Source organism: Dinoponera quadriceps, unplaced genomic scaffold, assembly GCF_001313825.1.
Source record: "Dinoponera quadriceps isolate SergipeBrazil2010 unplaced genomic scaffold, ASM131382v1 scaffold3162, whole genome shotgun sequence".
Lineage (NCBI taxonomy): Eukaryota > Metazoa > Arthropoda > Insecta > Hymenoptera > Formicidae > Dinoponera > Dinoponera quadriceps.
The window spans coordinates 214004-240854 of NW_014557929.1; the positions used below are offsets into that span (position 1 = coordinate 214004).

General features: G+C 45.4%; 1 protein-coding gene across 2 annotated transcripts in view; it reads right to left on the reverse strand.

Annotated features, from left to right (window-relative positions):
• Positions 1 to 26851, reverse strand: part of LOC106749508 (BAI1-associated protein 3) — a 92873-nt gene that overhangs the window by 17872 nt on the left and 48150 nt on the right. For both annotated transcript variants that reach the window (XM_014629015.1, XM_014629014.1), the window contains exons 4-7: positions 8277 to 8448; positions 3315 to 3482; positions 3094 to 3160; positions 1777 to 1966 (exon numbers count right to left, since the gene is read on the reverse strand). In XM_014629015.1, the coding sequence (XP_014484501.1) occupies positions 1777 to 1966; positions 3094 to 3160; positions 3315 to 3482; positions 8277 to 8448 (597 nt within the window). The remainder of the gene's footprint in view (positions 1 to 1776; positions 1967 to 3093; positions 3161 to 3314; positions 3483 to 8276; positions 8449 to 26851) is intronic.

Genomic DNA, 26851 nt, shown 5'->3' on the forward strand with positions numbered 1-26851 from the left:
CCCCCCCCCCTGTCCTCTACCTGAACGGGGAACGACGCTCGCCGAGTGGAACTTGCTACATCCGACGCGTCCATTGTGCGTCTCGTCGCATTGTCGTAAATGTCGTCGGAGTTAGCATACGGCAAAGGCGGCTATCATCGGCCGATGTGTGGATGCGTGACGCGTTTCACCCGAGAGGTCGACTGGTCCTACCCGCGCAGCTTCGATTCTCCGTCTCTTCCTTGGCCACGCGCCATTTGTAACGGCGACTCGACTGGAAAGCTCAAGTCGAATTTCAAATTCAAGCCTGAGTTTCTCACTCGGGGTCGGGTTCAACTTCTTCGGGGGCGAATTTGTGAAAATCGTAAGGAAATTATGAGCCTGAAGAGGTCGACGATTATTTTAATTAACACGGCCCTCGGATGGATCTCCGCCGAACGCCGAGCCGTGAATATCGCTTCTCGGATCTCCCGTTGAAAGAATCGAGAGCCGATACTTTTTAATCCCTTCGATGCGAGCTCCCCTCTCAGTTATGCATCACTTCCCGCAATATTGACTGCCACGCTCAGGTGTGCACTTATCTTAAGTAGCGCGCCGCCATTGTTTCATCTCGGCCGCCGATAACGACGCACTGCAATATATCACAATGAACGACACTTTCGAATGAACCGAACAACAGGACGATCGCGATCCCGCGCTGTCCTCGCGGCGCTATCAACCATTAATATCGACAATCGATAAGGGATTATTCGCGATTCTCCGGTAGGGCCGGAAGATAAATCGAGATCGAGGGAGGAGGGGAGAGAAAGTTCGCGTCTACGTCTATCTACGAGACCTCCTGCGAGAGAAATAAAGAATGGAAAACCTCTTGTGTGCCGTGGGCAGAAACAGCTTTATTGACGAACGCTTCACACAACATCTGTCGCCGAGCTAAATCGCGAATTCTATCTGGAGATATTCTAAGCTAACGAACATTACACAAACATACACGCGCGCAACAGGGCTCAACCCTTTCGCTACGGCCGGCCGCCCTTCGGCTGCGAAGGTAGAGCGCTCCGCTATGTAATTTATTGTACGGTCGGCGGAGGGAAAGTTACGACAGTTTTACCCCCGACGAGCTTCGGAACGCGTGCGATATCCAATAGGGAAATTTAACTTTCGGGAATTTTTCACCTATGAGAATTATTAAAACGAGTTCTCCCATCGGATACGGATGCGTTGCGAAAGTCATTGAAAAGGGATTCCTGGGAACTTTTCTTCTCCATCGGGGGCCGCATCTCTGCATTATAATATTATCTCTGCATATAAAGTGAGCTAATAGCCAGTAAGTGAGTGAAAGTTACATTTCAGACATTGTAGCAATCGACTGCTGCTCGACAACGGGCACGCTATCCGTTGACTATCGACCAGCAAGTCACAGAAGAGAGCCGTTATAAGGCGCCTCTCATCTCGCGCGATCGTTCAGCAGGAAACCACTATGGTGGCGTGTCGTCTTAAAGAATCGCTCGGCGGGGAGCCGCCGTGAAGCGACGCGAAGTGGTAGCGAAAAGGTTAACCTCGGGTCGCTCGTCAGCTCGCGTCGCTTACGGCCGGCGCGATCTCGATGACGATCGATCGGCGGAAGTTCAGCGGAAGCGGCGCGAAGGCTACAACGACGATCTCTCACGGAGCGAGATTCTCTTTCCTCCCTTATTTCTCCCTCTCTTTCCTTCTCTTCTCCTTGCACGTTCATCCGCGCGAATTCGATCGAACGCGCGCCGCGCTGTTCCCCCGCGCGCATCATCTGTGCCGACTTACCTGTGATGCTTGCGGAGCTTCTCGTGATGCGAGTTTTCGTTCTCACCGCCGTCGGACAGGGCGCGAGTCGTTTGCCGCGGGGATGCCGGGGGTGTGTGCGGCGAGTGCGCCGTTAGATTCGTTTGCGGACTCAATGGCGCACCTGCGTTGCCGGGCTGTATTCCCAGCATGCAGTAAGGATCGCTGAATCCTGAGGAAAGTGACAGCGGTGAAAGCGGCCTCGCGCACCGTCTATCGCTCACACCCTTCCCCTTTCGCCAAACTTGCATAATGTATAACAGAGAGAGAGAAAGCAGCGAAACAACAGTCGAATAACGTTGGTCAATCAATTTCGTACCATGAATTGTATTCTTCTGGAACTTCAATTTCTTCCATTTATTTTTATTCCGTTGAAACGGAAAATGATGAGAAAGTTACGCGGCTGTATTTTAAGAAAGATAGGCTGTGTTCTGATTTTTTTTTTTGCAAATTAATAGAGTGTGAGAATGGAAAGAAAAGCTCTCTTTCCGGACAAAAATCAGCAGCCGGTCTGATATTTAACCGATTTCAATGATTCTTTTTTTCATTTACTCGTTAAAAACTTTTTCTACAACGTAGATCTTTTTAAGACAAAGTCGCATTCAAATCGGCAGATGGCGATATCGTTGTCAAAATTATTAAATTTCTACGATGTCGCGCTAAAATGAGTATATACGGGTTCTGGGTATATACAAGTTTCTGAGGTCGCCGATGACAAATTTAGGGTAAAATCTTCAAAATTGAAAATGACAGCCTTGATATAGCAATAAAAAATAATCACCGTGTGAAATTTTATTTTTACTTTTCCTACGTCGTAGGAAAATTGATAACAGGTAAATTAAAGAAAGAATCGTTGAAATCGGTTAAATATTAGACCGGAGACCGGATCTTTGTCTGATTTTCTTTTTACCAAAAAGAGCGCTTTACTTCTCATTGTGCGGCGTCGTAACCCATTTGGCGACGAGAATATCGAGGAGGGCCGACGCGAGTTCATTGTGGAGCGCTTCCAAATTTTCAAGATTAAACATCCCCGCGTAACCGAGTTAGTCCAAAGTTGAAGTTCTGCTGAAGCAAAGCGGCTCGTTAAATTAACCACCACGGGACACGGTCTCTCGTTATTTATATTCGTGTTCGTTTGCAGCCAGAGCAAATTTACTTTCGCGAGAAGGACATTTTATTCTTTTACTTCTTCTCTTGTGTGGATTTTTCTTTCATTCTTTAAATGATTCATAACCCGTGCGAGTTAAAGCTGGGCGTCGAGAACGAGCGCGGCACAGCGGTGGAACGGAATGCACTCACCGTTGACGTCCTTCGCCTCGAGCCCGTCGGCTTCGATCACCACCACGCTCAGCACAACGATAGGTGGCTGCAACAACGAGAAATAAGTTACGTGTCGTTTATTTTCGCCACGGCGGCGCCGATAACAACCACGTGAGGGCATCCGACGACGACGACACATTTTTCGCCGGCGATGCCGCGGCACCGCCTTTCCAAGGAGAGTCAATAAGCTGCCGGCATACCTTCTCCTCCGTGGCGATATTGAGATATCGCCGGTGCTGATCCTGCGGGACGCCGAAGGCTTCTTGGGCGTACCGGTATAGGTCCTCTTTGTAGTGAGCGTACTGCCCTGTGCTGGCGCCCACCGTGTTCGCAATCGTGTAAAGGACTTCTATGTACAGTTGTTCCATCTGAAAAAAAAGAAACGAGCGGAAAATGCAATCTTCAATTCTTTCTTAACGATATACATTCTGCTAGATATTTACTTTATTCTCTCCGTGTATCTTTACAAGAATATTTCACTGTTTTTAGACCGCGAAAATTGAAAGCACGCATTCGGCTGAACGAGTACGACCTCGTTTTCAGGTCGGAAAGGGAAATTTTTTTCCGTAACAATAAGCAATTGTAGCAAATTGCACACGAATATATCCGAATAGTATTAACGTACTATCGAATATTTTTTTAATAATAAACGCGCACAGTGCTGTGTAAATTTGAGATGGAGCAAACGTACATTCAGCTGAAATATTTGTTTAACGCTCATAAACACTCATATTGTATATTTGGAAATAGCACGAATAAATAGCACGACTCTTTGACGTGCTTCTTTCCTGTATTGAAACGAAGCTGAGTGAAAGAGGAACGTATTAACATGCTGTCACTCATCAGCTGGAAAACGTGTATTGAAGAAGGGCAATCTGCTAAAAAATTCTCATGCATACTCGCGTGTACTCGTCATATCCCTCCGTTTAATAGACCGTGCGTGCCTGAGAGAGCAAAAAACGAGCATAAAAATGTTAGGACGGTTTAGAAACGGACTATACGAGAAGTAGAAACGGTGAAATATTTTTTAAGGGTACGCACGGAAGATAGAAAAGTGCATGAAAAAATGAGGAAGGAAAATATGTGTGACAAAAAGAAATGATTAAAATTAATTAAATGTCCACTACCAGTCTTTCCTTATTCAAGCAATTTCTTTTTAAGTCAAGTCGCGACAAAACTACACTTGCTGACGGCTTTTTATCGCTCATGTTTGATTCTGATGTTGATTTTATTTCTTCCCGCCTTCACGGCTCGTTTCAAACAATCTTCTCCTGCAAATGATCGACCTTAGTTTTTTTTCCTTTCTCCTGTTTACTTGACGAAAACAATAATAACAAGAGGATATCTGCCCTCTGGGAGTTATGATTTTGTAAGTATCGCTTACGCTTATCTCATCGAGCAATTCTGTATACAGGGCTGATATCTTTTTATGGGAAGAGAAACATCGAAATATTTATGAGATTAAATTTTTTCCTTTGATTTTTCCTATCTTCCTATCAAAGTATACTAGAGTAATCTTACAACTCGAAGGAAAAAAGGGTCTCTTCGATTTTCAGCTGCGTTGAGAATTGTAATAATATAATTTTATTGTTTATATATATATATATATATATATATATATATATATAATATTTAGATACGAAGCAAATATGATATCGCGCGCTATTGAGGCGCCGAGCTCCTTGGGGGAAAAAAGAAATATATATATATATATATGTATATATTTCGAAAGTTCAGATAAAATACGATTAAATTGCGATTTAAGGATTTGCTTTGTCCCGCTGAACGCTCCTCTTTGCTCCTTTTTGCAGGGATTTAAAGCAATATAGTGTTCATTATAGCAGGTAGATTACAAACTCATTTCACGGGAGATAAGGCGTAAAACCGATCCAAGGGGCTTCGCGCTTTCGCAACTTTGGCCAAGTTTGTGTTTTTCACAGCCCGTAAAAGCACAAGTTCTCTCTTCATTATTATTTTTTACCGGCATGTCTCTCTCAGGCACAGATGAATGTAACGAAAAAAAAGAATGATGTTTGTAAAAATTTTCAGAAAAATTACGTTGGACAAAAACTGTTTCTTGAGGGAGGTAGATAGGTTTGAAATTTCGGAAAAGACTTTGATGCTCCGTCTAATGATGACCTGTTATTTAGATGCCCATTATAGCTAAAATGCTAATGAGAGTTTGATGCGTATGCCGTCATCATAGCAACATTTAACGATGGGAAAACGTGATATCTTGATTTAATAAACGGCTTATTATCAAAATGTGCGAAACGATCGGCGAAAACCGTCTCGAGAAAGCAGAGATCGCATTTACCAAAAGGATTGAAAAAAGGTGAACAGCTGCTGAATGATAAGCCGGACTAGAAATCCTGTTTTATAGCTCAGGTAATTTTTAATTAATGTAAATAGCATATATCACTTTGAAAAATAATACGCAAACTGTATATGCGTTTTTCCCAGACCATGTTTCTTCAAGGTTTAGCAGCGATAATTCAAGAACGAACAAAGATATCGAGATATTTTTTTTTTTTAATTAAAGAGCACTAAATTTTCTACAGAACTGATGAAACTAATTCTGGCAGGAAAATGTTATTTATTTAAAAGTTATTGCGATAAAATGGATTTTTTCAGCGAGTTTCCGGTTTCTCGTGCTACCATTTCGTTAACCTTTACCGGATCTTTCTTCCTTTAGTTTATTCTGCGGAGAAAACCTTTAGAAAAACAATACCGTCCGCTGCTATTGAAAATGTTAATTGGACCACTCGCATTCGCTGCAAAACCACAGGCCTCGCGCAACATGCACCGTGGAAATGGATTTGACTGCAGCATTTCTAGTTGTTAATATTTTTCAGTTTAATTGGTATATTTTTATAGTTTTATAGTTAATATATAGTGTAAATAGCTTACAAACGGATTTTGTATTCGATCGATTCCCGTGCCTGCAATAACGAATTGGATTTCATCGAATTTCGCGAGTTCAAACCTATCTATCCCTCTTAAACGAAGTTACGATTGTTATTTCCTATTTATTTTATGCTTCTTGGTGCCCATATTACTTCATATTCCGAGAAGGGGCTTGTTTATTGGTTCGTTGGGTTGATCATTACAAATAAGTCGGACGACGTTGAGAAGTGGAATCCTCGTTTCTCGTCATTATGCCTCGATGCCGCGGAAAATTTTCCTCTCCTTCCCCGTTTCTCGTTAACAAAGAGACAACGCCGGCTTTTCGCCCATTATTCTCCCTTGAAACGCGGCGCATCGCAACTTTCACGCTACATCGAAGGTACCCCGGGCGGGGGCACGTGGATGAGCATTAAAGAGAGCCGCGAACGACGGCTCGGCACGAACGATGGAGGAAAATGCGAACGAGGAGGCAACGCCGAAGCGCGATACTCGCTCTGTTCGGCGCACACGCGCGCGCGAAAACTTCGTAGAAAGCCTTCGCGCGACTCTGCCGCCTGAAACGCTATTTACTTAAAAGTATTTTTCCGCGCGGTGGATATTTATTTTCTGCTCGACTCTCTTCCTCCCCTCCCCCCTCTCTCTCCCCTCTCTATCTCTGCCGTTGTCGAAAGAAAAAGAGAAAAAGCTGACGGAGAGAAGGACGGCGGAGAGGCGCGACAGCCGGGCGAAAAATCGCGCGGATAACCAGAGGATATCCCGACGCGTGAGAAATTCGCACGCACACACACATATATCAGGGAAGATACCGCGAATACACAACTCCGTCCGCATGACTGATGGATCTATAAATCTATGTGGACGAGGGAATGTACAGATCCGTAAATCTAGATCCGCAGATCCATATTGGACTCGTGGATATCCGCGCGAATAGCGGAATTCATTCGAATTTATATACGTCTCATTTCGGAGCGGCGGAAATACGTGACACGTGACTCTTTCCTTCTCTCTCTCTCTCTCTTTTCAGATGGAGACCTCGTTTTCGACGCAGAGATTTGTGCATTTAACGTTACATTTCGCGTCGGATTTTACGTGCGTCCGAACGAATTTGAATTTCAGATTCGTGTCTTTCGGAAAATATGAGAATTTCACGCAGCGCCCGGCACGCGTTTCATCAATGTCCGCGGACTTGACAGATGCGCGATCGATAAAAATCAGCGCGTTTTAGCCCTCCGTTATATATATATATATATATACACACACATATAGAAAAATTAATGTGTAAAAGCGTAATTTTGTTTGACAAGTACTAAATTTATGCGGCTTCTTGATGCAACACGGAAAATACGAAACCTCCTTAAGAAGTCACGACGCTGTGATTTGAAATCGGAGCTTTCGGAAGGGAACGCTGGGTGTACAACAAGCGCCGGATATATTAACCCTTTGCACTCCGCTGTCGCCGTAGCGGCGACATGGTTGTTTTGCTGCCTCGGCACTTTAAGAAATTTTAAGTCCTAAAATTTATGTTTTTCTTTTATAATATAAGTTAGAATATGTTTTGTTATAAAATAGCTAAGAAATAAAAATTTTGTTTTATTGAAACGACTCTATTTTTCTTCTACATCATAGGTATGTACTTGGAACTAATAGCCTCTATGCATTACTAGGCTGGAGTGCAAAGGGTTAATATACGAGTTATTTTCCTCGCGAGCTTTTCTCCGTACGCTCGGCAAGTCGAAGCGACGGTACGGGCTACGATATAGCGCTCTCATTACGGGCTCGCCGGCTGTTATTTCGATCGAGCGCGCCCGTCTGACCCGTACTGCGCCGACTACTTAAGATAATACTTCAAACTCGTCTATGTGTGCGTGTGTTTGTATGAGAACAGACGTAACTACTCGTCCGCATGCAAGCCAGCCGCGAGCGGGATGACGCGGTGCTGAATGCAGCGGCGCCGCGCGGCACGCGATTCGCGAGAGCGCGGGAAACTCGCCGTCGTTTTTTACGATAGCCGCCGTAAAAATGTCACTTTCCCGGCGCCAAAACGAGCGAGACAAATTGTAATCCGCGGGGGAAGAAATGAGAGAGGATACATGGCGCGCCTGATCGCGCGAAATTTTCAAAGAAGCCCGAATCGCGCGTTTGCTGTAAAACAGCAGGGTTTAGGTGCAAAATGGGAAAAACGAAAGGGGGGGAGGAGAGGAGGGAAAGAAACGCACGCACGCTTAGTCGTACGTAGCGAAGTTACATACACCGACCTCTTTTTTGCTAAGCCGATACGGTTGTGAAGTCAAAGTCGAGTCTCTGGACGGCGGTTGCGGCTCCATCGCTCTCGCTTCCACTTCCTGCAGGACAGCACGCCTCCGATTCTCCTGTTTCCAGGATAACGCGGTGAAGCTCTCGAAGAAGGATCCATCTGTCTCTTGAACACTGTAATTAAAGGACAGTCAGACGTCAAACGATATCTCGTTGCACCGGCTTCGAAGGAGGTAATGTTCTTCTCGCCGCCACGCGGAGAGGAAACATCGCAACGGCACACGCGGTAAACGGTTACGACGATTCGACTCCGTCGTACACATCAACGCAATTCGTACCCCCGACTTATTAAACCCAGTGATTTTTTTCCCTCTTTCATCGCGTGCGCGCGACCGGCTTCTCGCAATCTCGCGGAATTATTGATCGCTATCGACGCTCCCCGGCGTTGGTATTTTCACGTAACGCGATGTGCGCACGTACGTGAGCGGAACGAACGCGAACGGGACTGTCGAGTGACAAGCTCGATATCTGGCAAGATCCACTCGATCTTCCGTTGTCAATTAATTCGCATTACCGTTTGTTTCTTCGTGAGACAGGAATGCGGACGCACCTGGGAATAGAGTAGCTTGATCAGCTTATGACGTCATTTTGGCCAGCAGCCAGTCATGTCGTCGGGCTTTGTCGGGAAATAGCGTTCTCCCTATTAACGCGAGCACGATCATTGGAATCAAGATTGGCCGGGCGGGCACGAAAACGCGCGCGGCATGGCGTTAACGGAGAGAGGTTGTTACGCAACCGTGATGGCGCAAACCTATAATTGTTCCAAGATGATAGCATCTCCCGGTGCCTGAATACGTATCGCGAGAACATGTTCTATCTGCGGTCGGTCGAATTAAACTCACGGAGTGAACTCAAAATGTATAAAGGTAAATAATCAAAGTACAGGATAAATAACTGGAAAGTGATAAATATATAAATAAATAATCTTTTCGGGCTGGACACCGCATAAAAATCACTATTCTACTACTTATATAAATTTGTTATCTTATTATTGTGATTACAATTATTATTGTTATTTATCGATCGATGTTATTAACGCACGTTGATTAGCCAATCGCAACGTTTCGTCTCTCGTATTACGCAAGTGTCTGAATAATCGAATATGATGGGGAACGATTTTATTCCGCGACGCAGAGCGGCAACGGGCGCAACCGGTGCGGCCGTTGCTGCACTTTCCGCGTCCTAACACTCGACTCTAACATTATCCGAACTAATCCGATAATGTTCTCGTTTCCGTTTAGCCTCGTGCTCGTACATTGTGAGTGTGACAGTCGTCCAATTTGCCAAGCTCTCGCTGCGCTTCCGCGCCGCAACAAGTCACGCTTTAAATCTCGACCACCACGACGACGACCTCGCGGCACAGCGCGGTGCGGGAGAATCGGGGAGCGCACGGGACGTGCTCTCGGGGTTTTGTGTGCACGCCGCGGGCTTAGAAGGTAAAAAGTCTTATAACTTAACCGCGCCGACGAATAGAGGAAATGCTGGTATTACGGAATGCCCTGAGGTTTTTCAAGATAAATCGAAAACTATATTATGGATAACTGAAGTTAATTTTCACTGAGTTGCAATGCCAAATGTTTCTTTTCTTCTTTTTTTGCAACGTGTTCCTAATGGATTTTATTTATCTATGGTAAGTTTAATGTTATGTCAATTTTCTCGAAGGTAGATTTTGAAAGAGTAATAGAGAATGAGTCGAATATATATAAAACGGAATGCGTTATTTATCTCGTGAAAAGAAAATTGTCTTGTATTTTGATAAATAATAATCGAATAGTCTGTAATAATTACTTTATTATATTTTTATTTTTTACATTATAATCTCTGTTTGATCTAATAATTCCACTGTTATCCGCTGAGTTTCGACGCTTAACAGATTAAAAATCGTGGTATTCCATATTACCCGACTGCCCTGTATTACTCGCTCTACTTTCTAATACACGACATCGATGGTGGTTCGCGTGTATAATTCGAGAATCGATTAATTAGTGGCCCGAGCGACTTGGGCGTTTTACATCTTAACGGTGTCTGTATAATTGAAAAGCAGCTTCGTCGCCGACGGCTTACCAGTTAATTCAATATTTAGTTAAGTAGAGACTTTGCCTCGTGGCGAGACGCATATCGCCTTGGCTCGCTTTGCTTCGCTTCACTTCGCGACGCGAGCTTAATTGCGACGTTAAAAAGTGTGCACTTTTATTTCCATTTCCGTAATTATATCGCGACGAGACGCGAGGAGGAATTACGTAACGCACGCGTGCAATTCGATCGCGTTAATTTGGTCTCGTTAGTCCCACGGAAGGTTTTTCCCGGGAAAGTCGCGCGTGAGGTGCGACTTGAGTCGAAAAAGGCAGACGCTCGTCCGATATCCGTCAATTGACGTCGCGAAGCAAATCGCGGCGGTTCCTTCGATTTCTCGAGTTTCATTCAATACAGAAGATAGACGGTAAGTTACGTTTCGAAATTTACTGCGAAATTCACGGCGAAATTTAGCGCAACAGAATAGAAATTGAGAGAGCATGTCGATAGTTGTCCGCTCTTCATTTATAAAATTTACCATGAGGATGGTAAAAAATTTACAAGCACTTCATTTTTCAATATAATCCCCTTGATTTTCAATGCCCTCAGTCACAATGTGTCGCAAGTTTCTTTATTCACTCGGGAAAAAAATGTACTGCCAACCCGCACAAATTTATAACACAAGTGCGAATAATATTTGATAATTATTGAATATATCCGGATGTAAAACGAAGCCTATTCGCGAAACGAATCGATACGCGATTCGTTGCTCGCTTCCTCTAACTTCCAACTAACGCTCGATAATTCCAACTGATGCCCCGGTATTGAGACGACTGTCAAATCTGCCAATTAGAGTGACATGTACATCCAAACCAACCGAAACGCGTAATCAATCGTATCCGAGCGAGGTTCAATGGATGAGCCTGCCTGTCTCACGCGGCTAATATATCATATAGTTTCGCATTGTTTCGCTTTGTTTCACCGGCGATCCTCGGAGCTCCTCCCGCTAATCGGAGATGTACACGTAACATCCGGGCGAGACGAGGCATCGGAGTAAAGTGGCGGGTGTGGGACTAAATCAAGGGGACGAAGGCACGTCGTCGGGAAGACGCGGAAAGGACAATAATGCCGTCACCGAGCGCTTTTTACGGGGACTGTTAAGCGGGCGGTAAGAAAAAAGAGCCGTCGAGAGGGAGAAAATGCCGCGGGAGAACGCAACGAGCCGTGGGCATCCTCGGTAATGGAAACCGAAAGCACACCGGTGACATTCTTCTCGTCGTCATTCTAACGCTGAGAGCACGTCCCTGCCCGCCGTGAATCGTAATTCGATCAGCGTCGACTTCCCTTTTGGGCCCGCAGCACTCAACTTTCAAAGCCCATCTCCCTTTCCGCCCCTACCGGTCGCCCTTCGAATTAGGGTTATAATCCTCTAATTAAAGGCGGAAACGTAACCAATTTTAGTCACACCGTACAATGCCCCCTTGCACCTCCTCGTTTCTGCGCCTCGAGGAAGAACAAGCCAATTTCCCGGATTCATAATCCGGCAATATAAAGGCGCACACTTGGTCGAACCGAGAATTTCAGCTGGGTGAAGAGGGGCTGCGATATCCTATGTTTGTTGAAATAATATTTAATATTCAATTTTTTTCGAACATTAAACTCGCACGCGAAATTTCGACGTCGATCGTTTCTCCGAGATGCATATTTATTCTCGCGTTTCGTATTTCTCATTTTATCTCCGAAGTGATGTCCACGGGAACTTTACGACTCCCCGACTCGAAAACACATTTCGAGAAAGTAATTATTTTAAGAAATTCGCCGTATCGAATCCTCCGTTTTGATTTGGCAAATTTCGACTTTGGATTCGCAATCAGCGGCCCCGAAAACCTGCACGTACTAAAATTTCGCCCAAATATGTTCAACGGAAAAAATGTGTGCAACAAAGGATCAATTATTAATTTTTATGTTCTTTCATTATCACATCCACGAGCTTCCTTTTATTCGTTTACCTTTCCTTCGTTCATTTTCCGACGTATTTCCTCCCGGGGAAGATTCTTCGAAACTTCCCCGGGAGGAAATAGTTCCCGGGGAAGATTCTTCGAAACTTACGACGTCCCGCAACTCTTCCAATTCGCCGATGAAACGGTAAGCAGCATTTCTCACGTTCTATATTTCCTATATTTCTGCAATTTATCGACTGTGCGTGATGGCCGATAAGGAACCCGCCGGCGTCTCTTTCTTTGCGCACTTCGCCGTCGAAGAGCGAGCTGGCGCGCGGAATCACGCACGGTAATTGGAGCTTACGTGTCGCACGGTATATCCAAGGCTAACGTGGTGCATCTGATTACCGACTTCTAACTTGTTTAATTGTTATTTAACAACTTCACCGCCGTTTGCCGTCGAGTTTTTCCTCGGATTAACCGCGGCCGAGAATACAGTGAGAGACCGAGCGATAAGATTCTTGCGTTAAGATTTTCCTCGGCGGGCGTGTATTAAAGGTGAACAGATTTCCGCACAAGAATACAAATTTTTCCGTGCGTCGTCTCGGCGCCGTAATTTGTATTCCGCCGGAATATACGAAACACGCTTGTTCGCGGAATCCCTCGGTCGGTTCCTGCGATCCTCAATCTCGGTCAATTGTGATGAAGCGCGCGTCGTTCGTTTCGCGAATTTGTCGTTATTATTTTATAAATTTCGCGAGAATGCGCGCGCACACGACAAGAGGGATTCTCCCTCCTCCCTCCCCGCACCAACCGGGATGGCCGAGTTACGAATATTGTCCGGGATCGGTCAAAGAAAATTATCCAACGCAGTTGGCGAATAATGAACAAATTGACTAACGCACACACACACACACACACGCGCGCGCGCGCGTGCGCATTTATCGCGCGCGGTTTTAGCAAGTATTGAATTAATAAATTTGGATTGCGCATTTAGAGCTCACACAACGCTGCGTACCGTAAATCCGCCTTCCGATCGCGGATATTTCCGTGCTTGAGATAAATTTTACCGTGTCGTAATTCGCGTGATTCTTCGTTACTTTGAGAAGAAGTGTCAGCGCGCCTCGCAATTCCTCCTCGATCGAGAGCCATTTTTGTTATGTTAAATTTTCTTAATGAATCCATGCGAATACGATGCTTCTTTCTCCTTCACTTTCTCTCTCTCTCTCTCTCTCTCTCTTTCTTTTTCCCTCGACATCAGTGTGAGGCGTTGAAGAGGTCCGCTTACGCGAGATCTCGTCCCCGGGGACTCGCTTCGTAAGCGAGCGTGAATATTTCACAAGTCTCTACAGGGATACCCCTAAAGCTTCGGAGTCGTACATTCGAGTGAATTGTGTTGTTCTTGGCTGTACCCTCACGGTCCTTCTTTATTCGGGCTTCAGAATTCGCTTGAGTAAGAAAGTGAGTGAATGAATGAGTGAGTGGAGTGTCGCTTCCCTTCGCCACAGAGAATCGAAATTTTCGTTCAAACGGGAGAAACTCTCGAGCGCGATAAATGAGGGCGTCTGTCGTCGGCATTGTATCTCATTTTCACGTCTCCGGCTTCATTCATTTTCGGAGAGCTTCGTATGTCAAAAACAATGGCGCACTCGCATAATTGGAGGCCGCCGTAAAGCGAGATAGGTGAAACCGTTCACTCGTGCGAAAGGTGGCTTGCTATCTGCTGATTATCGTTCTCTCTCTCTCTCTCTCTAAATGTTCGGAGTCGGAACGTGCTCGGGAAATCTTCAAATTTTCTTACTCATGCCTGCTCGCACGAAGATTCGGTAATCTGTAAGTTTAATAAAAAAATCCCATGGATTTGCGTGAGAGGCTGAAGATCACGAAAAATCCTTGACCCTCCAGACTCGTGAAACTTAAATATACTTTGAGACGATTTTCATAAAACGACTTATGGTAAGATTCTTCGTTCGCGGAGTCTTCACACGCCTTCGAATCGATCTTTGTGAAGCCCTGCAATTTTGTATAATCAGCTCCTGAGCCCGCTTTAGAGATTCACGTCATATCTATATATAATAATCGCTACCGAAGTCGAATTCGTAATTTTACGCGCGTGCTGAGTACAGAAGTTATTCGGCGATTTACAAGTATAGACAGGATCGTAAATTTCATCTCGATCCTTGGAGGGATCTCCTTGTAAGTGGAATACTTCTCCGAATCCCGTCGAGAACTGCAAACCGTCGTTTACAGCAAGCTCTAGATTATCCTATTAGCATCGCTTGCTATTTCTATCGTTTTTACCTCTTTTTTTTTCAATTCATTATATTTCTTCTTATATTAACATTGAGAAATTCATCAGCGTGCATGCGTGCATGCGCGCATGCGTGCAGCCACGTCTCTCCCCCTGTTATTAAGCGCAATTTATACTGCATCCGCTTGAAGTTTTCCCAGACGCTAGCAACGGATCCGATGGGTTGTCGCTAATGCAACCAGTGCGCCATCCCTCAATGCCTCCGAGAGAGTCTTGACCTTGTCCGCGCCGAGTCGGATCCGAGTCGACGAGAGGAAATAAGCGGGCACACGTCCTCGTTAAGGCGGACGGTCAGCCTGATATCGTATTTCAGGAGCACGCTTCGTCCAGCTTGTTAAGCGCGCCCCACTGCGCTAATTTATACAAAGCGGCAGGACCGTATATTCTGACGGATACGGTATTAATAAACGGCCCTTGCGTATCTCGGGAGGCCATCAGGCGGCTTTAAACCCCCTGCCCCGGCGTGCATGTGTGTCCTTTATGCCGTAGATGACGTTTCATGGTGTCGTGGGCGGATATGATGCCGGACTTAATCCCCGGCTCTGTCCCTTTCGCCCTTCAAATTAGCTCGCCAGAGACGGCTACGGGAATATGTTCCCAACGACACCTTCGAAAAAGCAGAACGGTCAGACGGTGACTCGTTGGCTTTCGCAAATTAATCCCCAAAGCTTTTACGAGTTCGGTAATTACCAATTATATTAATCTCGTGCTCTGTGAAGTGTTCAATGATTCATATGAAACTGTCTGTCTCATGCAATTTAAATTCCCCTCGGTGGATATTTTCTGCTCAGTTCCGAGCAGTGAGCTACTTAATGTTGAACACTTCGATATTCTTGCGCGAATCAAACGAAGATACGAAAGGGATGATACAATTTTAGATCGCAGCGAGCGAACGAACTCTCCGTTTAAACATTCGAGGCTTGCCGAGCAAAGGCTGCGAACTATGACTGCTACTAATTTATTGAAGCCAAATCGCTTCGACTGTCGCGTTACGTTATTCGAGCTCAACTACGGCGACTGACGGCGGAAATAATGTTCAGAAGTATCTGGCGAAGTGTGTAAAATGTGAAAAATGAAAAGAGCCGATAATCCCCGTAAAGATAACGCACGAAATAATGGCGTATAATCCGCGTGCGAGTGCGCACTCGTCGCGTGTTTTCACAGCGCGCAATACGATACGTCGACACCCGCACGGATGAAGAAATGAAGCGACAGCGATCAGAGGCAATTAGCATTCCAATCTTTCGCGGATTATCGGAGGGAAAATAATATTGTCGATTCGTATCGGCATGCCGTATTATCCGACGGCGAAACACGGCTCGAAATAATGAACTGCGCATTAAATCAATCTCCTTCCTTCTCTCTTCTCTCTCTCTCTCTCTCTATCTTTCTTGCGCCTGTGGACGGTGGAAAATGATGGCTTACGCAAAAATCCGCGTTACTCGAGCGTAAACGTGGAAGCGGGAATGTGAGAATTCTTGATTCTCACCTGATTCTTTGAGCAAATATTTGCCACCCACATGAGAAAATGTTGTGAAACCGGAGACGGTACATTCCTATCCGCGACATTTACACTTCTCTTTTCCATTTTCTCCTCTCTGCATAGTTTTGTATTTATACGCTTGATATACTTTACATCTCGTAGCGCGGATCGCGATCCCGATAGTAGATCGCATTAGCGATCGAGCGGAGACGTTTCGTTCGGACGACATTACACGAATATTCCGATCCGACTCGCAAATGTCCACGAGAGCGCTCTTTCATCGCGCCTCCCTTTCAGAATCAAATTAAGTCGGCGCCGGCGACAAGTGTTACGCGGCGGATATTCCATTCCTTTGAATGGCATTCTTCCTTTAATCCGAGCTCTTTTATGAAATCGAAGACGCAGATCGTTATCGAGACATTCACGAAGGAGCTTTCCGCGGGAGAAGGGAAATGGTATACAGTGTGGCCAAGATTAAAAGCTGCGATCGCATCGTCCGCACTTGAATTACCCCGAGGATCCGACCGTCGCGGTCGCATTGAGGTTGAGACTAATTCGCGAAAATAATTTGCACGTTGAATTCTTCGTCTCGCCGTTATCAATTTCGCGAGAAGTACTTCGCAATTTTTATCGCTCGCGTACTTCTCCCTTTTACCAACGTATCACCTTGTTTTCACACGGTAAAGAAAGAACCGACGACATTTATGTAATTGTACCTACATCGGTCGTCATCAATCGCGAAGGTAAATCGTGAAACCGTGAAAATCATATATAATCATTCGAGCCGATCTTAAACAAATATTGCAGATATCTGAAATAATTCTTGGTAATTAAGCGCGTTCGTCAGCAATCCGTTTAATTAGCGATGTGATCAAGATAATACATTGAACGGGGAAGAGGATAATTTATATGAACGGTAAATTCGGACGGGTCCGTTCGAGCGAAGTAGAAAGAGATTAAAGCGAGCGATTTAACACAACGGCTGACCGACCGAGCAATCCGCGGTGAAAATGCTATCGCCGGTTCGTATCGCGCTGCACTCCGGGGTTTCCAGAATTCTATTAATAAATCGTCTCCCCGTGAGCGACGCCTCCTTTCTTTCTTTCTTTCTCTCATTCTATCTTCCTCCGCCGAGGACGGACGCCTTTGACGCCGCGTCTTTTTCACCCTCTATGTATTTTATTCGCTCTTCTCGCAGTTAATTCGGTTCTCTCCTCCGTTCTCGACGTTTTTTTCCATCCACACCCTCCCTCTGCCCCACCTTCCGGTTGTGATCGATCTAATATCCGCTCTCGCACCTGCCCGCACTTCCTCCTTCTCCCTTGCGCGGCGAATCCCAATTTTCCGCCCTTCGCTTCGGGATTCCGGAGAGAAAGGTGGAGGGAGCAGGAGAGAGAGAGAGAGAGAGAGAGAGAGAGAGAGAGAGAGAGAGAGAGAGANGGAAAAAGAAGGAATTTCACGTGACCACGACGGAATACCCTCTCGTCGAGATATTAAAAGTATCGTGGGAAGGCTCGATCGTTCCGCCTGGATGATTTCTGGGAGTCGACGAGTCGGGGTTTTACCAGGCGAAAGTTCGCGCGCGACCTTTTGTGCAGAGCCTAACTACTTATCCCTTATCCGGCGAGAGCAGAAGTCTCGTCCCGAAATAGTGGAACGAGCTCCCCTTCCCGACGGCGCAATAAAGATGACATTTGTATCCTCCGGGGAATGATCCTCCGGCGAAATTTCATCGACCAGGACGCGACGACAACTGAGGTAGCGCGCGCCGGTGTTTTCGTCGACACTGCGAAAGCCTAGCTTCAGAAGCGCTTCAAAAATGTAACTTCGGAATACAGTCGGGAGGAGATCGCTCGCCGCGGCGGTTTTGCTGAGTCGTAAAAAATCTTCACGAACTACGCGAACAGACTGCGATAAATGATGAGTCGGACAGCTCTGAAAACGCGTTTCGAGGATCAAACGGCCTGATCGGCAAGTACGCGCGCAGCGCGAAAACGCTTCTCGGTCCTTCGTGTTCGTCGGCGAATCGCGAATTCCAGCCGGACGATTCGCGATCAGCGGGAACCGAGTGCTCTCCGCAGTGACCGGTTTTTTTTGTCTTTTTCTTTTTCTTTCCACCTGGAAATCTCGTTACACAAAAGAGCCCGCCTTCTTTTGCCGATGCTGAACATCCGTTCGCGAACTTTCCCCGATGAAATCCCCTCGAATCGGGTAATCCACCGTGATACCGTCGATAAAGGACTCTTTTTTTCGACAGGACTTCATCTCAAAAATGGAAATTCACGAAGTAGGAAGAGAGAGAGAGAGAGAGATAAGTATATACGCGCGCGCGCGGTCGAAGGGTCACGTTCGTCGGATGTTGCCTTTCATACCGGTCCTTTTATCTCGGCCCGGACGTGCCGCCATATTTCTTAGGACCACCCTCGTCCACGTACCTCCATTAAGCTAGCTACATTCTCGTTTCCATCCCCCGTCTCGGCCGGGGTGGTCGGGCGACATCGATCAGAGCGGTGTGTATCGTTGATGAACAATGATGGGAGGAGAGAGAAAGGAGAGACGGCAGGGTGTAGACGCGTCATATCGGCGCGTCGGTCGTCAGGGCTCCGCGACGAGAGAACTATACGATCCAACGAACCTGCTAACGCAACTTCTATCGCCCGTTCGTGCCCGCAGGGCGTCATATATGTATGATATATCCAGACGTTGTAACGGAGCCAACGTTGTCGGCTGCTCAAACATTGACCAAGAACTCATCACCCGGTGTTACACTGTCAGTGGAAAATAACTGTGTGACTACTTAAACGACGCGTAATTTTTCAGGCTGATTGCTTCATGCGCCCGCTTATCCTCCATCTGTCCGAAGGAGGTGAATGCCGTCATCGAGGATTTTCTCGGCCGGCATTAATGAGTTGTACGATCGCGTAGAGTCGCGCACGGACGTTAAGTATTTTGTCGAATAATTTTATTCAATAATAACGAGTGAATAACACTTCTCTTCCAGGCGTGTTTGAATTTGTTCTGATCCGCGTCGTAAAATTTGACGTTCAATTGACCGAAATAAGCACGGCAATAACGGAATTTCGTTCGGAAGGTTGTTGCGTTAATATAACGAAAGGTAAAGAGGAGGATATATTTTACTTGTAATCATTCAGATATTATTGTTTCGTACATTCGAAATATTCATCAATTTTCCATCATCCGTCTTATGCGCCCTGTTGCAAAGAGATACAAACGATCTTTCACATTGATACATCAGCGATGTCGCGAGGGCCGATAGAGACATTACTTTATTCTTTTCACGGACGCACATACGCCACGCACATACGTATCCACATCTCGTGTGTGTCAGATCCCGCGGTACTCTCGTAATGCGGATTTGTGAAGCGCGGGAAAGTTACGCTTCGCCGCTCGAAGATGATTTAAAAAGCCCGGCTGTACCACACGACGTATATATTACACTTTCCCGTACAATGTGGGAGGTCGTGAGAGCACTACGCGAAAGCAACTGGCTATCCTTTATTGCCGCACCAGGAAAGGTTTACGCTACTTCCCTCGACAAAACGTGCGCTCGTAAAGGGAACCGCTTCTCCTCCGAACTAGCGGTGACTAGGACGCGCGCGCGTTCGCGCTCGATGTCGCGCTTTATTTCTATCGCGGTCTCTACTTTTAGCTCCCACGATCGCTCTCAAGATACCACACGGTGCAATGGTGCGGCGCACGATGACATTGAGTGTTCCAAGGTATCGTCTAAACGACCGGGTGAGAGGATGGGATCGGCGGGTGATCGGATTTCTAATTAAAAAAAAAGGGAAAAGAGTCGTTCAAAGCTTCTCGCACTACCATTTGTCTCGATATACCTCGTTAATATTCTTCACCCGAAAGCTTCCCCCCAGGAGACTCTATCGATCTATTATTATTAGATTTTCCGATTACGATTCTCGAATTTTTCAACCGAGCCCATTCTGAATTTCACTCACTCGTTATCGCCAAATCGTTGCGATAAGTTTGAAGCGTATAATCTAATCAAATAGTTTAATGCACGCTGCGTGTGTGTTTCCGGTACACAAATCAGATTTAAAAGTTCGACGCATACGCGCTGATTTCACGATGCAAATCGAGCACACGGCACGTAAATATACTACTGTATTTTCGAGTGCTCGGCAAAATGAAAATACACTACCGAATGGCTTGGCATATTTTTTCGCTAAAATATTAATAGGTTGCCAAAGTATAAAGTTTAAAACCAACACATAAAATAAATACGAGTCGTCGCAACGTACACGAGTATATATTTGTCTAACAATAAACGGAAAGGAGATACCGCGTTTCGAGATAAAACGTTGCGAGCATCGCACCTCGAGCAAAATTCTGCATGTGTAGAAGATTAAAAATGTGGTAAAAAAAAAAGTTATATCCGGTAGCCACGAGGACTTCAGGGGGTCGGGACCAAAACTCGTTGCCGCAAGGCCCACGTGTACAATGCAGTGGGAAAAGCGGAAATAGAACTCTGTAAAGGATCGGACAAGCACGGCCGCTGTTCTTTCCTCTCCGATATTTCCTAAGCGCGTTACACACGGCTACTTTTACGTTCTACCGACGGCTGAGCTGCTCGCGATACTTGTTGACTCTGCTTTCGGGTTAGGTCGCTGTAAGTGCTTGCACAGCCTGGCGCAATAGCAACGCGAAGGCCAAGAACAGGACAATGGGAAATACATCGCGATTAATTCACTCGCGATTAGAAATGCAGTAATGCGACGTAGTATCAAACGTTAAGATAGTTCACGTCGATTCTTATCGTGAAGGTTCTCGTCGGAAAAAGAGGGCGGTCAGATAAGTGTTTTTTTATAAAGAAATAATTGCAGAAACATTTTTCATGGAATTTGTGTTATGCTCCTTTTACTTAATTATATGCTGAGTAGACAAATACAGTGTCTGATATAATTATGCACGCAGGTGTTTGTAAACTGTTATCTTAAAGCGCTCGAATCTTCGAATTCTGATGACGTGCGCAGCTTTTTCTTTGGAATTTTTGGAACGTGAGCCGCAACGTGTTCTTAGATTCTTTAAATTACACGTGAGAGATAACCCTCGAACCTTCAACCGTCTTAAATTAACCTGAAATTTGCGGGTCTTTGGATCTTTAATTGATATATTTAAAGTTTTTAGTCTTTAAACATTTTCATCGTAAGTAGGCTAACGTACGCGACATTATTGCTGTTTTTCCTCGAGTAATTAAATCCGAATATCGTATAAATTATAAGCAGGGGAAACTCCAGCGAGAGTTTACATAAACGTTGAAACATCAATTTGCAAAAATTATCTCCAACTTAACCGCCATTAAATCATCGTAATCTCCCTGTGTCTCGAAGATATTTTTGTGTCGCTGTGAAAATACCTTTTATCAATGGATCGTGGGAGGCGTACCGAGAAAAAATGGGAGAGAGAGAAAGAGAGAGAGAGAGAGAGAGAGAGAGCGTAAGTCTCGATATCTCGTAATCTTAATTGCCCGGCGAGGAGATTAGCGCGCAGAATAAAATTAGTATCCGCATTAATGCCCATTGAGGAACCCAACTCGCTCACTCAGTTAAGATCTCCGCCGCTTGGAAGTTTAGATCGCGGGCTGAGTTCGACCTACGGAAAGGTGGGTTCGCCGGAACGCTCGGTGTGGGGAGGTCTCTCGACGCTTTATTATTTGCGGTAAATGTTTTACGACGGGTGACGAGAAGTAATGTTTGCATTATACCGGCCGTAAGAATTCTTCATGTATACGATACCCCCGTTGCATGAGTCGACGTTTATTCTGGACAAAGATGAAACGGGTCGTTATATACGTTACACAGGGTAATTTAAAGAGGGTTCGGAGACCTATGTGTATCTTAGAATTCATCATCCTCATTCTCCTCTTCTCCCCTATCCTAGTTGGAGCGCATCAGGCGCCAGCACTCTGCGTGCATCTGCATATTTAACGAGAATTCTGTTGCAACGACAACACACTTGTAAGTAGCACTAGTCGTCAATTATGTTGTGCGCTTAGGACTGTCGCAGCACTCCTCGCGCGACCTCGAGCGTCCTTCATCAACACGTCGCTGGCACGACGCAACTTCCCGCTCTAATCGTCAACAATGTTCCCATCCCTGAAGAACCCTGAAACCACCACAAACGGCTCGCAAACCTTCGTCGTCGGATTGCACCGAGAGCACTCGCGTTAGGAATCGAAGCTGCTCTAATTACAATGAAACTTTCCATATCTTATCTCGATTAACGCGTTTACACCGACGTTAGCAGACAAAGTCGTTTCATTATGCGCATGGAGAAAATAGTTGTAGTAAAAATGACTAACATTTTCTTCGTGTAGCTTCGTTACGTGAAATTTTTTCGAGACTGATTTTTCCAACATAAGGTTATTAAATCACGCTCTGCAATTATTTTTTCAATTATTGCATATTATTACGCAATCCGGCCACCTGATCGTCGACGGAGCTAGATTTCAGAATAGACGAGAGTTATGTTCGGACTCTCACGTCCATTTGTCTACTTTTCGAAACGTTCACGTGGCACGTGAGTATATAAGAGTCTCGCCCCGACGACCCGTATCCGCGCGAAAAGACCGTCGTCTAGGAGAAAGCGGCGAAGTTAATGCCCGTCCCGTTTTCCAAGACGCGTTTCAGACGACGCGGATTTCCGTATCGGGAGCACTTTTTGTCGTGCGGAGTTACCGCAGCGAGCGTGTACGAGCGCGCGTTTCTCGTCTCTACCGTGAAGCACCGCGGGGAATCGGACGGTATATAGGCGATAAACGCGCCGTGAAAACGCGCCGGGGGTTAACTTAGAAATCCTTTCAGAAAGTTTCTTTTTTTATGGCACCGTAGCTGACCGTAGCCGCCGAAGTTAATCCGTCGTCCTGGCGGCGTCGCCGACGACTATATTTCGGACGTTGCCGTCGTCGCTCGTCCGCCGAGCACTTCCGGCCGCGTTTTTCAGTTTTACGAACGGCCACCCTCTCTCGGCCATTCGCCCCGTTTTACTTCCCGTTTGTAATTTCATCCCGTCGTTCCCGCCCACCGTGACTCTTTTCTCGCTCTATTTACTTCGTCTCATGGTTATGCGCCGCTGAGGCGGCGACGTTCATACGACCGATGCCGATCGGAAATCACGACATCGCAAAGGAACGGCAAGGAGAGAGAGAGAGAGACAAAGCGACCGGTCGATCGAGGATTTTAAAACACGCTCAATCACCGCACGATTTCCGCGGAGTTCCTCGCGTCCTAAAATTTTGATGTAACTTTGACGACTTTAAGGATAGTTTGCGCCTACTTAAATGACTTACGGATTAATGAAAATCTACTCCAATGATACTGACACTTATTAACTTCTCTCTGGAACTTTAAATTCTACAGATTTAATTTTAATGTTATCTTGGACAACCTATTTTGACGTTAAAACAGTGGAAAAAAAATGGGGATGGAGACGTTATCAGCATCAATGTAGGAATTGTTATAATTGAACCCTGTTTTGCTACTTTAGTTCCTATTCCGTGTTGTAGAATTAAAGGTTTAACGCAGAGCTTTCGGACTACATTAAGTCTAATTAGTTCTGCGTTAAGTCTTCAAGTGGAGGAAACGGAAATAACTTCCCATCTGTAGCATTAAAGAGAGCTCAACCGGAAGATCTTTGTAGACAGTGTTGAACTAAATAGACTTAATGTAGAACTGAAATTTCGACTCGAGATGATGGGTGATTAGAAATTATATCGATTACATAAGAGATACGTAGAAAATTCAGCGCGTCGCTCAAATGTCAACGGTTGCTGCAAAATTGATCGCGGGAAGACAGGAGATGTGAACACCCGGTGAAATTTCACGAGGACAGAGGCTCTCTCACGATAACATCCAAGTTTCGCGGTGGGAGGGAGTCTTTGCCGGCTTTCTCAGACCCTCGATAAGTCGATGTCCTAACGACACATCACGGGAAACTTTTGATACGTATGGGAACACGTCCCGTCCGTATCTGTCTTCATCTTCCACGGGCTCTCGGCGATTTACGAGCACGACTGTAATTACGGCTGCGGTACGGCGCGTCGATACGCCGTGCCACTTTGGCTTACCGTAAATCCTTATCAGCCGCATTTGCAAGTTTTACGGCAAACGTCGCCGACGAGAACGCGAGTTCCCCAACGATTCGGCTTAAGACCTCTAAAAAGGATTTGCAAAAGACCGTGTCGAAATGGCGTGTCCGAATTAACTGGCGTTTCTTAATGGAAATGTACGTTCACCGTAAATTCTAAGCTCTCTCCTTTCTCCCTTTCTCGCCCTCTCCCTTTCTCCCGCAACGTTTGCCATTATCTGATTAGAACGGAACTTGTCTAACATGCGCTCGCAAGCAATCATTCCGAGTCTTTTTCTTCCTTTTCCCTCTTTTGACGAAGAGGGGCGGGGCGAAATCGCGTGCGCGCGAATGCACGTTGAGACAATCTCGAAATAAAAGAAATTTGCATAGTTATACTCAATATACCATAGAATTATACGATTATATTACAGGCTTTAAAGCTTCCGATTAATACGGTGAGAAATACCGTCGGTATTCGAAGAAGCGGATTAACATCAGCATACAATGTACCTATTTCCGAGGGTATAGCGTCAATCATCGCGGGAAACCAGATGAACGGCCACGAATTGGTGGCGATATATCGTATCTGAATTCGCAACACGTCGTGGCCCTAATTGCAAATTAGGAGAGCGCCGATATTGCCTTGGCGGCTCGCCAGCTCCGAGCTATTAAAGCAGCGTTTGAAAACGAAGCTTATGCGGGTCGCGATAGAAACCGCGCGCCCGGCGTCGACGAAAGCGACGAATCTGAGTCAACAGAGATTCACTTCTGTTTTTTGCACATTCGTTTTGTCGTCGGGATCTCTCAAAGTAGAAAAATACGATGTAACGTGAATCGACTCGCGTTGCCAATTTGGACAATGCGGTTCAAAGAGCAATATCCGCCCGTCGGTCGCCGCGTCTCTCGAAACAGAGACGCGGATGACAGGGGAGATCCGGTTTCTGGCGAAGACAGACGCGAAAGAACGTTGGGGAAACGCGGTTATGCGAAACTCGATGTTTATATGACGAGATATCTCGTACCGTGAAGCTCACGCAAGGGGATGGGCACGTGAGCCATGTCTCTTCTATGGACGGTCCTTTGTGGTGTTTACGTCCGTCCGATTTTGAATATGTTATTACTGTTACTGGATTGAAAATGTATCGTCGGCGAGTATTGTCTCCGCAATGAAAGAAAGGGGAAAGTTCGATAAAGCACAGGACTCGAAAATGGAAAAGTGTGTGTGTGTGTGTGTATGTGTGGTCATCGTATGATATCAGATGTATATATTTCGATCTGCTAATGTTCGGTAAGTTATTGCTGTTTTCTCCATTTGAAAACTTAACGTAGAACCAAGTAGACTTAAATAGACGTTAATGTAGAACTAAAATTTCGACTCGGGAATTTTCCAGAATATTCTAGCCAAAATCGGCCAACGCTTTCTTGAACAAGAACAGAGAAGCCCGGACGAATTTGATTCGGAAGGTGCTGATATCTGTTCGCATACTCCGATATTTCTTTTTCATTAGTATGTTTCTCGACCTTTCCTCTAAATCGATATAAAGTCGGTCACTTAAAGTTATATCGCGAGCGCGTATGATTTGATTTCGTTCTTCGACAATTGGTGACCGAAAGGGAGGAAACGGATTTAACGTCGCCGGTTGTTTGTGTCATGGAAGTTGCAATTTATGTCCTATTTTTCTTTTCCTTACACGCAATTATGTAATAATGATAATTTTTATGACACCAGTGGACATATATTATATCGTCGATATCAATGTGGAAAGACGTAACCGGGTAATTTGCGACAGAGCGAAACCGCACCGATATATTACGAGTCTCTCATTAAATGTTTAATTAATTGGATGTCATTCGCCCTATGGTCAAAATGGTTTCGACTCTGTAATTCGCCGTTAACGTTCGTAGGCGACAAAAAGCACTTTATGATCTCTACTATTATTATGTTAATGAATTCGTGGCGGAAAACGATTCGAAATGCTCGTTTACCGCCAGTCGGTGAGTCCGCGAGTTTGCGCGGATTTCCGTCCGGATTTTGAAAAGGCCGTTTTCGTTTCCCACACACATACAGACTCGCGTTAAACAGCAACATGCGCGTTACTGGAAGCGGGAATGACCAACGTATATACTGACGGAGGGTGAGGTTAATCTCACTGAAGTTATTGTAATTGTTGGCGCCAGCTACTTTTTTGTGGTTCTAACAGTGGTGATAATAATAGCAAGTAACGACAGAAGCAGTATGCGTATGAAGCTATTATTATTATTAATACTACAGTAGCAATAATATATTGCTAATATATTGCTGATATTGATATAATTAACGCTACAGTAGAAATATACTATCATTAATGATATTAATATTGCTAACATTACAGTAGCACTTATTATGCGAAGCTAGTTTTCTCGATTATAATTACTTTGATATGCAGTTATAATAACGAGTTTTTCGTCAGTGTATTCGACGTAACATTATCATCGAAACGTCAATCATCCTGAACAGTTTATGTGCAAGAATTTCGCCGATAATCGTTGTCGAGAGGCGCGCATGTAACACGGATCTACGCGCACCTGCGCGCTCTCGAACGAATCGATAGACGTGCGTTCGAGCACAATTAGATAAAGCCCGATCTCTTGCGGAGACGTTTACAGGCTTGTTTACGATCGAAC